General features: G+C 42.1%; 1 protein-coding gene across 2 annotated transcripts in view; it reads right to left on the reverse strand.

Annotated features, from left to right (window-relative positions):
* Window positions 1-12,280, reverse strand: part of XPC (XPC complex subunit, DNA damage recognition and repair factor) — a 41,040-nt gene that overhangs the window by 23,466 nt on the left and 5,294 nt on the right. For both annotated transcript variants that reach the window (XM_053599678.1, XM_053599679.1), the window contains 6 exons: window positions 9,912-10,107; window positions 7,605-7,723; window positions 4,740-4,863; window positions 3,617-3,701; window positions 1,949-2,106; window positions 1,444-1,564 (listed from right to left, as the gene is read on the reverse strand). In XM_053599678.1, coding sequence (XP_053455653.1) covers window positions 1,444-1,564; window positions 1,949-2,106; window positions 3,617-3,701; window positions 4,740-4,863; window positions 7,605-7,723; window positions 9,912-10,107 — 803 coding nt within the window. The remainder of the gene's footprint in view (window positions 1-1,443; window positions 1,565-1,948; window positions 2,107-3,616; window positions 3,702-4,739; window positions 4,864-7,604; window positions 7,724-9,911; window positions 10,108-12,280) is intronic.

Here is a 12,280-nt window from a genome sequence, read left to right on the forward strand (position 1 = left end):
GGGGGGTCACGGTGTATAGCACACACTGGGCGGGACACAATTATAAGAGGGACTTCATCTAACAAATTCCATCAGTGTAACCTAATTCTTTGTACCCCCAATGGATCCTAAACAATAAATAATAATAAAAATAATAATAATAATAATAATAATAAAGAAAAGATGGTAGGACACCAATGAGAGGTCTGACAATTAAGTTCAAGAACTTGCCACCGTGTACTCACATTAGGAGCAGTGTATGAACAGGTCAGGAAGGTTTTGTAAGGTTGGTATATCAGGGTCTCGCAGCTGTTCATGTCCAGGTGTGGTGGTGTTTTGCTGAGCAGCATTTATTATTACTGCTTTGTGTTTTTCTGGGCTGTCACAGGAATGTTGGTGCTTCAATGAGAGCAATGAACAAACATTAAATTTCTTGCTAAATGTGGCAAGAGTAGAAGTGAAATTAGGGACATGTTAATCCAAGTTTATGGGGATAACGCCGTGAATAGAACAGCAGTGTACAAATAGAAAAAACTTCTTCTGAGGGGAGAGAAAGCATCACTGATGGAGAGGTGAAAGCAACCAGTGATGAGCAGAACTGACAAAAACACTGCAAAAATTTGTCAAATTGTGCATCAACTTCACAGGCTGACTGTGAGAAGCAGACCAAGTACACATTGATAAAGAAACAGGAAAATCTTAACTGAAAATCTTGGCATGAGAAAGATGTGACTCTTACATCAGAACAGTGCACCAGCTCACACAGCACTGTCTGTGAGGGAGGTTTTAGCCAGTAAACAAATAACGGGACTGGAACACCCTCCCTGCTCACCTGATCTGTCCCCCAGTGACTTATTTCTTTACCCAAAGATAAAGGAAATATTGAAAGGAAGACATTCAGAATATTATGATGACATTCAGGATATTCAGGGTAATACATCAACAGCTCTGATGCCATTCCAGAAAAAGAATTCCGAAATTCCTCTGAAGGGCGTTGTAGGCTCTGCCGTCAGTGCCTAACTTCCCAACAGGAGTACTCTGAAGGTGACTGTAGTGATATTCAGCAATGATGTAGCACTTTTTCTAGGATGAGTTCAAGAACTTAATTGTCAGATCTTGTATAATAAATATTATTCAGCCATAAAAAACAATGAAATAGTGATACATGATACCATGCAGATGAACCTTGACAGCATTCTGCTAAGTGAAGGACAGACGTAAAGCCCACATGGTGTATGATTTCTTTTATACATCAGAGTCACACTCTAGAACCAGCCTTGATTCCACTGCTCACCAACCGAGCGACCCTAGGCGCAGTGTTTAGTTACCATGAGCTTCAATACCTACCAACGTTTTGTGAAGACTAAATATGGAAAACACCTGGAATGGTGTCTGGCACACAACTACTTATCACTAATTAGTTAAGAGTACTAACAGAACAGTGCTCCTGGAAGCGTCACTTACATGGACCAATTCCTCCTCATTTCGTGCTGAGTAAATACCAAATCTCCTCTCCAACATAGTCTGCAGGCTATCTTGATCATTGACTGAAAGGTCTGAATTAACTGTAAATGTTCCAATAAACCTGGGGAGAAAAGAAACCACACATTCCTTGCGTCAGGGCAAAGGAGAATTTTCGTTGTTTTACAGCCAAAAAACTCAAAAGGAGGAGTGAACTGTTAAGATTCATCTATCTCTGTCCTACCCTTCCCACCCTGTCTGGCTGATTCCTAGCATCACTGACGACCCAACTCGGACTTCATCTCCTTGGAGAACTTTCCCATCATACCCAGCTCAGATCGGTGCCCCCAAGGGCAGGAGCGTGTCTGGTTATTTCCCTCCCTTCAATGCCACGCCCTCCCCCATGCACACAGTTACCACCTCAGGGAAGGGCTGAAGAACTGACCTGACCTCAGCCTGAGAAACACACACGCCACACTCACACCCGCAGGATGGGCACTGGCCTTACCACTTCACCAGCTTTGAGAGGTAGTAGCTGTCCACATCTCGAGGCAACACTTTGGTAAAGCGTGTTGGAACGATGGAAAGGCCGATGGCACACAGATCTGGCTGGCTGCAGATGCTGTTTCGATAGAAGCCATTTGCTAGCAGGCACAGAAGGTGAACCTGAGAAGGGGAAAGGAGGACTGGGCAGGCTTGGAAGGGCAATGAAAACTAGCAGGGCACTGCAACTGCAGAATTCAAGGAATCTTGTGGGCAAGAAATACTTCCTGCCATTTGAACTCACAGTAAGGTAAAAATACTAGCATTAGCCATGTCCCAAGATTATTTTTTACCCTCTACTTCTCTATATATTCCCTCAAAGATATCATCATATCTCAAGCCTTCAAAATATACTTCTTGTTTTTTCAAGAGGTCTGGTCTTTTAGAGATACATATGGAAGCATTTCTGGATGAAACACTGCAATGTCTAGAGTTTGCTCCAACCAGACTAGGGGGAAAAGTGAGTGGGGCAAAGCTGAGCAAGACAGCTTGTGAGCCTACAGGAGCTGGTGTTGGGGGGCCCACCACTTACCGCTTCTCTGAATGTTTGAGCCCAGTCTTCTCTGCTGCAGACGCCCACGTGTCTGCCCCGCTTCCGACCTCCCCACTCTTCATCAACCTACTAAGATAACTATTCTCTTTCTCACACAGCTTTGTGTCATTTTCTCTTCAAAACTGGCTCCCATCTCCCCCACTAACGGTCTTCCTCTTTTAATCAATGGTACTGCTTCTCTCTCCTCACTCAAGCTTCAAACCTTAGAGTCATCTTGATTCTTCTCTTTCTTTCCTCTCTAAGCTATTTCATTTCATTTCATGCCGACCCCCTGCCCTGGCTTCCACGCAGTGGGCGTTCCTGCTCTGAGTTCATCTCTCTCCTTCCATCTCTAGAGCCTCTTCCATCCATCCCATCCACACCCTCTCCGACAGCCCAATGCCCATCAGAGGGAAATCAAAACCCTCCCTCTCCTCACCCCCCACAGTTCTCCAACACGTCCACGCTCCACACATGCGGGCAAGCTGGTAGCCCACCGACCCCTCCGTGATTTGGATAGAGCAGTCTTCCCGCACGATGCCCCTTTCTCCTAGATCCGCTCCAGTCTTTTCTCCTAATTAAAGCTTTCCACAGCTACACAGACCCATGCTCATCTCTCTCATTATTCTACACACAGTCCTGAGTTTCTCTATTTTGAAGTCCTTCTTGTTCCATCTGTGAGATCTGAAACGCCTTAATTATAGGAAACCTATCCCCACAATGCCACGGACCTTGCTAGGTCACTACCTACCAGCTAACGTCAAAGGCCAGAGCGACATTAGTTGAGGTTGGAATTAATGTTAAGTGGCTGAAAGAAGAGATGGAAGATGAGCACCCGTCATCTAGACCCTGCCACACACCGGGACTGTGATGCAAGTTACCTGACGCGTAATGTTTATCCTCACAACCAACCTCCGAGATGGATACAGTTATCACGCTCACTTCATAACAGAAGAAACTAAGGGTGAGAGAGAGTAAGAAACTTGCCTCGGCCACACGGTGAGCAGCACAGCCAGAAATAAAGCCTGTCTGGCGGACAGAGAACCCAGGTTCTCTCCACCGCAGAACAATGTGCCTTTTCCTGTCACCTCTCGCCCTTACCTTGTGTGTGTCCTCCTGGACTTCTTTGTTGAAACGTTTCATCACCCTCCGAAGATGCATCTCAAACTCCATTTTTATCTTTTCACTGCAATGCATAGTGAAAAATCTGAGAATGGAGTGGAAAACTAAAACCAGGTGCCACTGCCCCCACTCTGTTCCACTTGCAGCAATGTGTGAACCACTCCCCCCATTTTCCTACACTAGACCGTCCTACTCAAACAAATCCCTGCTTCCTAGTTTCCAGCCTTCCTTCCACACCCACCCCTTCCTTCTTTCGACATAGTTTTCGGTTCCTTCTCATCTGCAAACCTTAGCTTGGGACATTCTCAACCCAGACTACCAACCAGCACCAAATCGCGCCTCACAAAGAGGCCTCAAAGCTCACTTCATCCAGGAAGTCTTCTCTGGCCGTCTGACCCTTCTGACTGCCGGCTTGCTTCTTAGCAATGATTACCTTATGTTCAACTAATGCACACTTAGATGACACTGCTGTAGCGTAAAGTCTCTTCCATGTCTGAGTCCCAGGAAGCTTTAAGGAAACTTGACTCTCTTTGAATGACTTCTACCATCTCCTCCTCTGTGTCTAACATGTCCATTGCACACTGAATTCATTAACCAATGAACTAGCAGGCACTGCGCTCCACATTCCCAAGCCAACAGGGGCTGCAGAGGTGCTGGGACCACCAGGATGGGTGGTGACGCACCACCACGCACTGCCCGAAGTCCTGCAATGACTGGGGGGCGGGGGGGGACAAGTGCTGAGGCAGACGAGCGACATTCAGATCTTGACTCTTCCACTTACTGGCTGAGTGACCCCTGAAATGTTACTTAGCCTCTCTGAGCCTCTGGCTCCTCGTTTGTAATACTGTTCTAAGGTTAGGTAAGATGGATGAGCTGCTCGGGCCTTGGCACACACAAGTTCCTGCTCCTAATCTCCTGCCCCAGCCAGGACATAAAAGCTTTGCATTCGAGTCCCTGAAGGTGAATCCAGGACTCCCTTGAGGCTCCTGACCACTTTGATACTCAGCCCTGGCCTCATACATGTTTCTCAACAGTTTTCATTAAGTAGCAGCTGCTGCCTGCTCTATGTAGAAGGAGCCTAGAAGCAGGGGCCTGATCTTACCTTCTTTCTCTTGTTTTCACCTGCTCTGGGGTTTCAATCTCTATCTCCACTGGCTTCACAGGCAGAAGAGACTGAGAGAAGGTTGAATTTTCTCCCACATCACCTGGCATAGGCTCACTGAGTTCTAGAAACAATAATTGTTAACAATCAGTAACAGTAATAATAAAAGCCTTTGTACGGAACAAAATCAAGGTTCTGCTGGGAAGGTGGAAGTGAGGAATGGATGTGGGGTAGACAACCTGTGGAGACCACCACCCACACAATGCTCTGAGTTCCTGCAATGTGCCAGGCACTAGGCTAAGTGTGTTATGATTATTTGTTTTAAATAACCCATACAACAACCCAGAAAAGTAGTCTTCAGATGAGGAAATTAAAGCCTAGAGATACAGGGTTGACCCCTGCTATCAAAGAGCTGACATTCATGTGTGTATGTTTCAGCAGATACTTATTCTTTAAAAAAAAAAAAAAAAGAAAGAAAGAAAAAGCCAAGGAACCATCTCCTATTTTCTGTATTACTACAACACACTAACCACAATTTGCTTTGTATACAATCCTGATTTCCACGTCTGTCTTTCACTCATAAGTATAAACTTGTGACAAGGGATGTGCCCTTTTCATCTCTTTACCCCCATGTTGCTTATAAACACCAGCTGAAATGAAATGAACTTGCTGCACTGGAGCTAATTTAGAAATTCTTTAGAAAAGTTCTCTTGGGGATGGGTCACAATTATAAGAGGGCCTTTACCTAACAAATGCAATCAGTGTAACCTTAATGTGTACCCTCAATGACTCCCCAACAATTAAAAAAAGAAAAATTAACGCAAAAAAAACCAGTTCTTTTAAAGATGCTCTCAGCCTAGAAGCCATGAAACCTCACTGGCATGGAACACAAGTAATGCCAGTACCTTGGTTTCTACCTGGGACTTCTTGGAGATAAAGAGGCTGGTTTCGGGTCCAGAGCAAGGAACGTGTAACGTGAGCCTGGAACATCTTATGCCAGAAAACAAAAATGTTCTCAAAAACTAATGAGGCCATGTCAAAATGACAGGGTCATGTAGCTAGCTAAGCATCACTAGGACAGAGACAGCCTGACAGCAGGGGCTTCTTAATGGATGCAACATAAAGTATAAAGTACTTCCTATGAAGTATTCTTGCCAAAAAAAAAAAGTTTAATCTAAATTCCATTGAGTCTTTGGACTTAACTTAGTTTACAAGAAATATAGAGTTTACTAAAACAAGTTTCACAACACCATGTGATGTCTGACTGTTTATCAGGCAAAATCAGAACATGAGATATTCTACAAAGCAAGGGTCTAAAGCCCTTCAAAAAGTGTTATGAAAAGCCAGAAAGGTTGGGCGGTGCTTGTGGCTCAGTGATTAGGCACCGGCCCCATATACCGAGGGTGGCGGGTTCAAACCCGGCCCCGGCCAAACTGCAACCAAAAAATAGCTGGGCGTTGTGGCGGGCGCCTGTAGTCCCAGCTGCTCGGGAGGCTGAGGCAAGAGAATCACCTAAGCCCAAGAGCTGGAGGTTGCTGTGAGCTGTGACGCCATGGCACTCTACCTAAGGTGATAAAGTAAGACTCTGTCTCTAAAAAAAAAAAAAAAAGCAAAAAAAGTGGTGTGTGAGGGACACTGCTCTAGATTAAAAGAAACTAAAGAATCATAACAACCAAGGCTGACATCTTGTTTAGATCCTGGATTGGAAAAAGAAAAAACAATAAAAAATAGTTATAAAGGATATTTTCATAACAACTGGGGACTTATTTTTCATTTTCATGGGTGTGATAAGGTTATTTTGTCATGTAGGAGAATGTCTAATTCTCAGGAAGTACATGCCAAATTATTTAGTGATCAAGTACCAGAATGTCTGCAGCTTATTTTCCAAAGGTTCCACAAGGCATATTTACAGAGAAGCATGTATGTAAGGTGGCAAAGCGTTAAAGTTAATGAACCTAGTGTGAAGAGTAGATAGATAGATAGATATGACATTTTCAGTTTTTTTTTGGAGGTTTGAACATTTTCAAATTAAACTGGGGAAAAGGAAAACTAGGCAGAAGGAATCAGGGATGGTGTCATTAGCTACTATTTACAGTGAGTGCATGATAAATCAGGCCCATGACATTTGCAAACTTTCCTCCCCCAGGGCAATCCTCCCTCCTATGAGCCTACTACGTGTGGCTCATAGTAAGTCTTCAGTGTTTACAGAACATTACCAATGAACCAACTCAATTCAGAGAAGTGAAGTTACTTGCTCAAGGTTAAACTGTTCTTACAACTACATAAGTGGCACAGCTGGACTCTGAACCCAGGGCTAACCACTTCCAAAGCCTGTGCTCTTTCCCCTAAATGATGCTACCTCTTTATATTTACTCCAATGACAGTCAGCAAAGGAAGAGAATAAACAACCTTGAGTAACCTGGTCATGAATTTTTTCTTTCATCAAAGCAAGTCTTTGATAAAATCTTATCTTTGATCTTATTAGTTTCAAAAGGAAACAATAACGACGACTCAAGAGGCTGGGGGAAGAGGATCACTTAAGGCCAACACTAACCTAAGAAACTTGGCGAGACATCTCTTTAAAAAAAAAAAAAAGAAAATTAGCCAGGTGTGATAGCAAACACCTGTAGTCCCAGCTCCTTAGGAGGGTGAAGTGGGAGGATCACTTGAGCCCAGGAGTTTGAGGCTGCAGCAAGCTATGATCATGCCACTGCACTCCAGCCTGGGCAAGAGAGAAAGACCCAGCTCTTTAAAAAAAAGGTGTAAATAATCCACAGTAAAAAAAAAAGAAAAAAAAAAGGATTGCAATAAGTGACATAGGAGTCCAAATAGAATCAAACAATTCTGAAAACAAAGATGTTTCACCTTCGACCTCTTCCCAGTCATCTTCACTTTCTTCCTCATCCTCTCCTTTGTTGCTGCCTCTGTCCATAGGAGCCCCTCTCTTTAGATGATGTGTCTTCTTGACTTTACTTGCAAAATCCCTGTGCAAAGATCACAGGAAGATGAAGAAGGTTCAGACATCCTAGAGTTATATACAAGCTCAATGGAATTTAAAAGACTCCTCCTTCTCTTTACTGAGAATCTGCTGCAATTACCAGAAGATTATTACTGAGCTCTGGGCCTCATTTCCTCCATCCACATGGGTCTCCAAAGCTCATCAAGACATGCTTTGATTGTCTGATTAACACTAGATGTGCTGTAAAAAGACCCTACAACCTAGAGATGTGTGAAAAAAAACACAATTGCACCCAGAGATGGCAAGGCAAAACTTAGAAGAAATGACAATAATAATGTGAGCACCAGAAGTAGGAGTTGGGCTATCTGTATCATGTACAGTCAGAGGCCAGAAAAAAGCAAAGGGAATTCACATTTGTTGATCCTACTAAGAGCCAACTCAGATTTTTTTCCCACCTTTAATAAATACAGTGTAAGGAGAGTTAGTAGAATTCTAATTTCAAGTGGGATGTGACAATACATAGGTGTCTCAAAAAACAGAAACATGGATGGCTAGTTAAGTAGGTAACTACATAGATAAGTAGGTAGGTCAACAATAGCTCAAGACTGAACGGTTCACCACAAAGAAATCATAAATGTTTGAGATAATGGATATGTAAGTACCTGATCTGATCACTACACATTACATGTATTGCAACATTATTCTGCACGTCATAAATATGTGCAATTATTGTGTGAATTAAAAAATGTTAATTAAGAAAATCTAAAAATAATTTAAAAGACTAAATGGTTCCTAATATCTATTTCTGCAAATCCACATGATGTGTCTAGAGTACTGAGCTACTTTTAGCTCATGTCAACTTTTGCATCTGGTATCAAGTGAGATTATTACTTAGATTTTGGCACAGATATTTAGTCTTCAGTCTTCAGCTTTAATGATACACATTGTCTTTTTAACCTACCACTTTCGCTCAACACGTAGCAACAAAAATTCTCCCTTAGAATAAGCATAGCAGAAATGACCACAGTCAACTCTCAGGAGAGGGAAAGGAGGTTTTCCCCTAAGCCCACACTTCAGAAGATCTGTTTTTAGAAGCAAAGAAGGAAATAGTGCCTCTCTGGTCTTCCCCTTCTCCCCAACCCCTCAACTTTCTTAGAAGACAGGTAACCATGTTTATTGTTCACAACATGTTAATGTGAATGTTCACTCACTGCAAAAATACTTGTTCAGTTTCTACCAAATAAAAGGCCCTACTGTGGGTGTCACAGAGCATACAAAAGGGAACCAGGCATGATTCCAACCCTCTAAAGTTCACAGAGTGGTAAGCTGGGGTATGTGGCACGGTCACAAATACGTGGAACACCTGGCAGTCATGTGTTCCATGTCTGGAAATGCTATAGGAAATCAGAGGAGGAAAGGGGGAAGACTTGATGAAGCTCCTGTGGAGTACATGGCTTCTGATCTGCACCTTCAAGAAGGAAGCAAGCAAGCATTCCAGGTAGATGGAAGATCTTGAACACAACTCAGTTGCAGCAAAGCATGAAAATGTGTGGGGGATGGGCGGTGCCTGTGGCTCAGCGGTTAGAGCGCTGGCCCCATATGCTGAGGGTGGCGAGTTCAAACCCAGCCCCGGCCAAACTGCAACAAAAAAAAAATAGCCGGGCGTTGTGGCGGGCGCCTGTAGTCCCAGCTACTTGGGAGGCTGAGTCAAGAGAATCGCCTAAGTCCAAGGATTTGGAGGTTGCTGTGAGCTGTGTGACGCCACGGCACTCTACCGAGGGCGATAAGGTGAGACTCTGTCTCTACAAAAAAAAAAAAAAAAAGAAAATGTGTGGGGTGAATGATGAGAAGCAAAGTGTGCCTGAGGAGAGTAGTCTGAGATTAAAACAGACAAATTATTTTGCATTTATCTAACATCTTTACATAGTAGAAGGCGGCGCTGGGCCAGGAGTCAGAAGGCCTGAGTTCTCCTGGTTTTATCCCTGTGTAACTGTATAACTATGTGATACACAGGAGTCAATCACTTTCTGCAAGCTGTTATTCTTCTCCTGTGAAAAATTTCCAGCTCTTAGTGGTCTGACTCATCTAGAAGAGTTTAAAGATCCAATCTTTCCCATGGATCCCCTTGACAAACAAGAAGAGTGGGTTTTTTTATTCACACACCTGTGTTAGGAACAATCAAGATCTGGTCCAAAGTGTTTCAGCTGCCTCACCTGAAATCTTCCGCATCACTGAGGGCTTCGTCCTTCATAACCTTGAGGTTTTCAGATTTAACCATCACCTTGGCCACTTTCTTTTTTGTAGGACCATCTGATGAGCCCGCAGGATCACTGCGGCCTCTCTTCCTCTTTCCTTGTGAAACTTTGGAGAGAAGGCTCTTTTTTGGTAGTTTCGCATCTTCAAAGACATCTAGGGTGACCACATGGAACAAGAGGTGACAGATGACGAGAAAGGCAGAGGCATGAAAAGGCTCTCGCCTCTCTCTAACCCAGTGGTTCTCACCCTTCCTAATGCCGCGACCCTTTAATACAGTTCCTCACATTGTGGTGACCCCCACACATGAGGAGCGGTGTCTCGGTTCCAAAGACCATCGGAAACTTGTGTTTTCCAATGGTCTTAGGTGACCCCTGTGAAAGAGAAAAGGGTCGTTCAACCCCCAAGGGGTCGCGACCCACAGGTTGAGAACCGCTACTCTAAACCCTATCTCCACCACCTATTCAGCACCCCAAGGATTTGGAGGTTGTTTTTTTTTCTTTTTTTAGTCAGCAACCAGATCTCAGCCTCTCCTCTCTGCAGCTAGTATAAGTTCACAGTAAAAACCATCTACCTTCATCAGCATTCTAGTCTGCTTCTTCTTAGACTACAGAAACACCTATGATTCAAGTAAAATCTAACTTCCAAATCTTAAATAATCTCTAGCAAGGAAAATACATAAATCCATTAATAAGCACCCTTCTTTATTACCTGCCCAGACTAATCATTTGTTTCAGTCTACTCCTCTTAAAATGTTTCAAGTTCACAAACATGTCTGAGTTTTACCACCTTTTTTCTACTAATCCTTGTTTCTGCCATCTTTCAAGACCAAACTATGTTCAAAAAGTACTGCTATAAAACCTTCTCAAATTAACCCAAATGGCACTCACATAACAACCACTAGTTGAAGTAATACAGTAATAATTAAAAAAATCTTCATTTTTCTTAAAATAATTGTTTTTTGTTAAATGGAAATATAAAAAAGCATAAGCTATCAGGGTTTTTTTTTTTTTTTTGGCCAGGGCTGGATTAGAACCCGCCACCTCCGGCATATGGGGCCAGTACCCTACTCCTTTGGGCCACAGGCGCCGCCCCATAAGCTGTTAGTTTTAGTGAAATTACAATATCCAAAAGTATGGCTGTTTCTGTGTATATATAGTTATACCAATAAATTACTTTTAATAATTTATAAACAATATGGCAGGGAAAGGTATTTTTCTGTTTTGCAAATATGTTCACATGAAGAATCTTGAATCCAAAATACATCTTCCTTTGCTTTTGCAAGGCTCTGCTTAGAAAACAAAAATATTCTTTTATTAAGGCTCCTAAAGGGGTTGCAATATTAACCTAAAATATCCAATTAATACCAATCCTTTCATTTATGGTTTCTCCTGTTAACTCTCTGGACAGGTATTTATATTCCCTAAGAATGTACTTTTGCATAAGAGAAAAAGTCTCTTTTCTCTTACCTACAAAACTTGATTTAAATAAAGTTTATACTATAGCTGTATTTTAATGCTAGATAAATCACTGATTAAGTTGTCTCTTTTTATTATTTTTTTTAGTTGTTTCTTTAAAATATTTTATGAAAGAAGAAATTTTCTCATTCCTCTGCTTTGAACACCGTAATGGAAATCTAAAAAATAAAGAAAAATTTTGAAGAACAGTATTTCAAATGTAGTTACTTGAATCTGAGAAAGACTTCTTATTCCAAGACCAGAGGCTGCATAAAAGTTTATGCATCTACAGTTGAAACTGGGTAAGCCCTTAAAAATCAGGATTTCTAGATCTTGCAGTGCTCTTTAGCCCTTTATTAATAAATAAAGATGCTAAATAATTCATTTTTATATTCTGCATTTAGTAAGTTTCACCTGTACCCTTCTAAGATGCACCATAGGTGTGGTCCCACCAATTACCCTTCCTCCACCCATCCTCCCCCCTCCCCTCCTCCCTTGTCCCTTTCCCCATATTCTTGTGCTACAATTGGGTTATAGCTTTCATATGAAAGCTATAAATTAGTTTCATAGTAGGGCTGAGTACATGATACTTTTTCTTCCATTCTTGAGATACTTTGCTAAGAAGAATATGAACACAATAACTAAGAAAATGCCATGAAGGCTATGTTAACCTGAGGCTGTTAACCTGTTTGATGAAAATATTTCAAATTGTATATAAAATCAGCACATTGTACCCCATGATTGCATTAATGAAAATAGCTATGATTTAATTTAAAAAAAGAAAAAAATGAATCATTTGCTTTATTTTTTTCTGTTTTGGCAGAAATTGTATTTGTATATGTCATATGGCATTAAAGATGTTTAGAAAATAT

This window comes from Nycticebus coucang, chromosome 8 (genome assembly GCF_027406575.1).
Source record: "Nycticebus coucang isolate mNycCou1 chromosome 8, mNycCou1.pri, whole genome shotgun sequence".
NCBI lineage: Eukaryota > Metazoa > Chordata > Mammalia > Primates > Lorisidae > Nycticebus > Nycticebus coucang.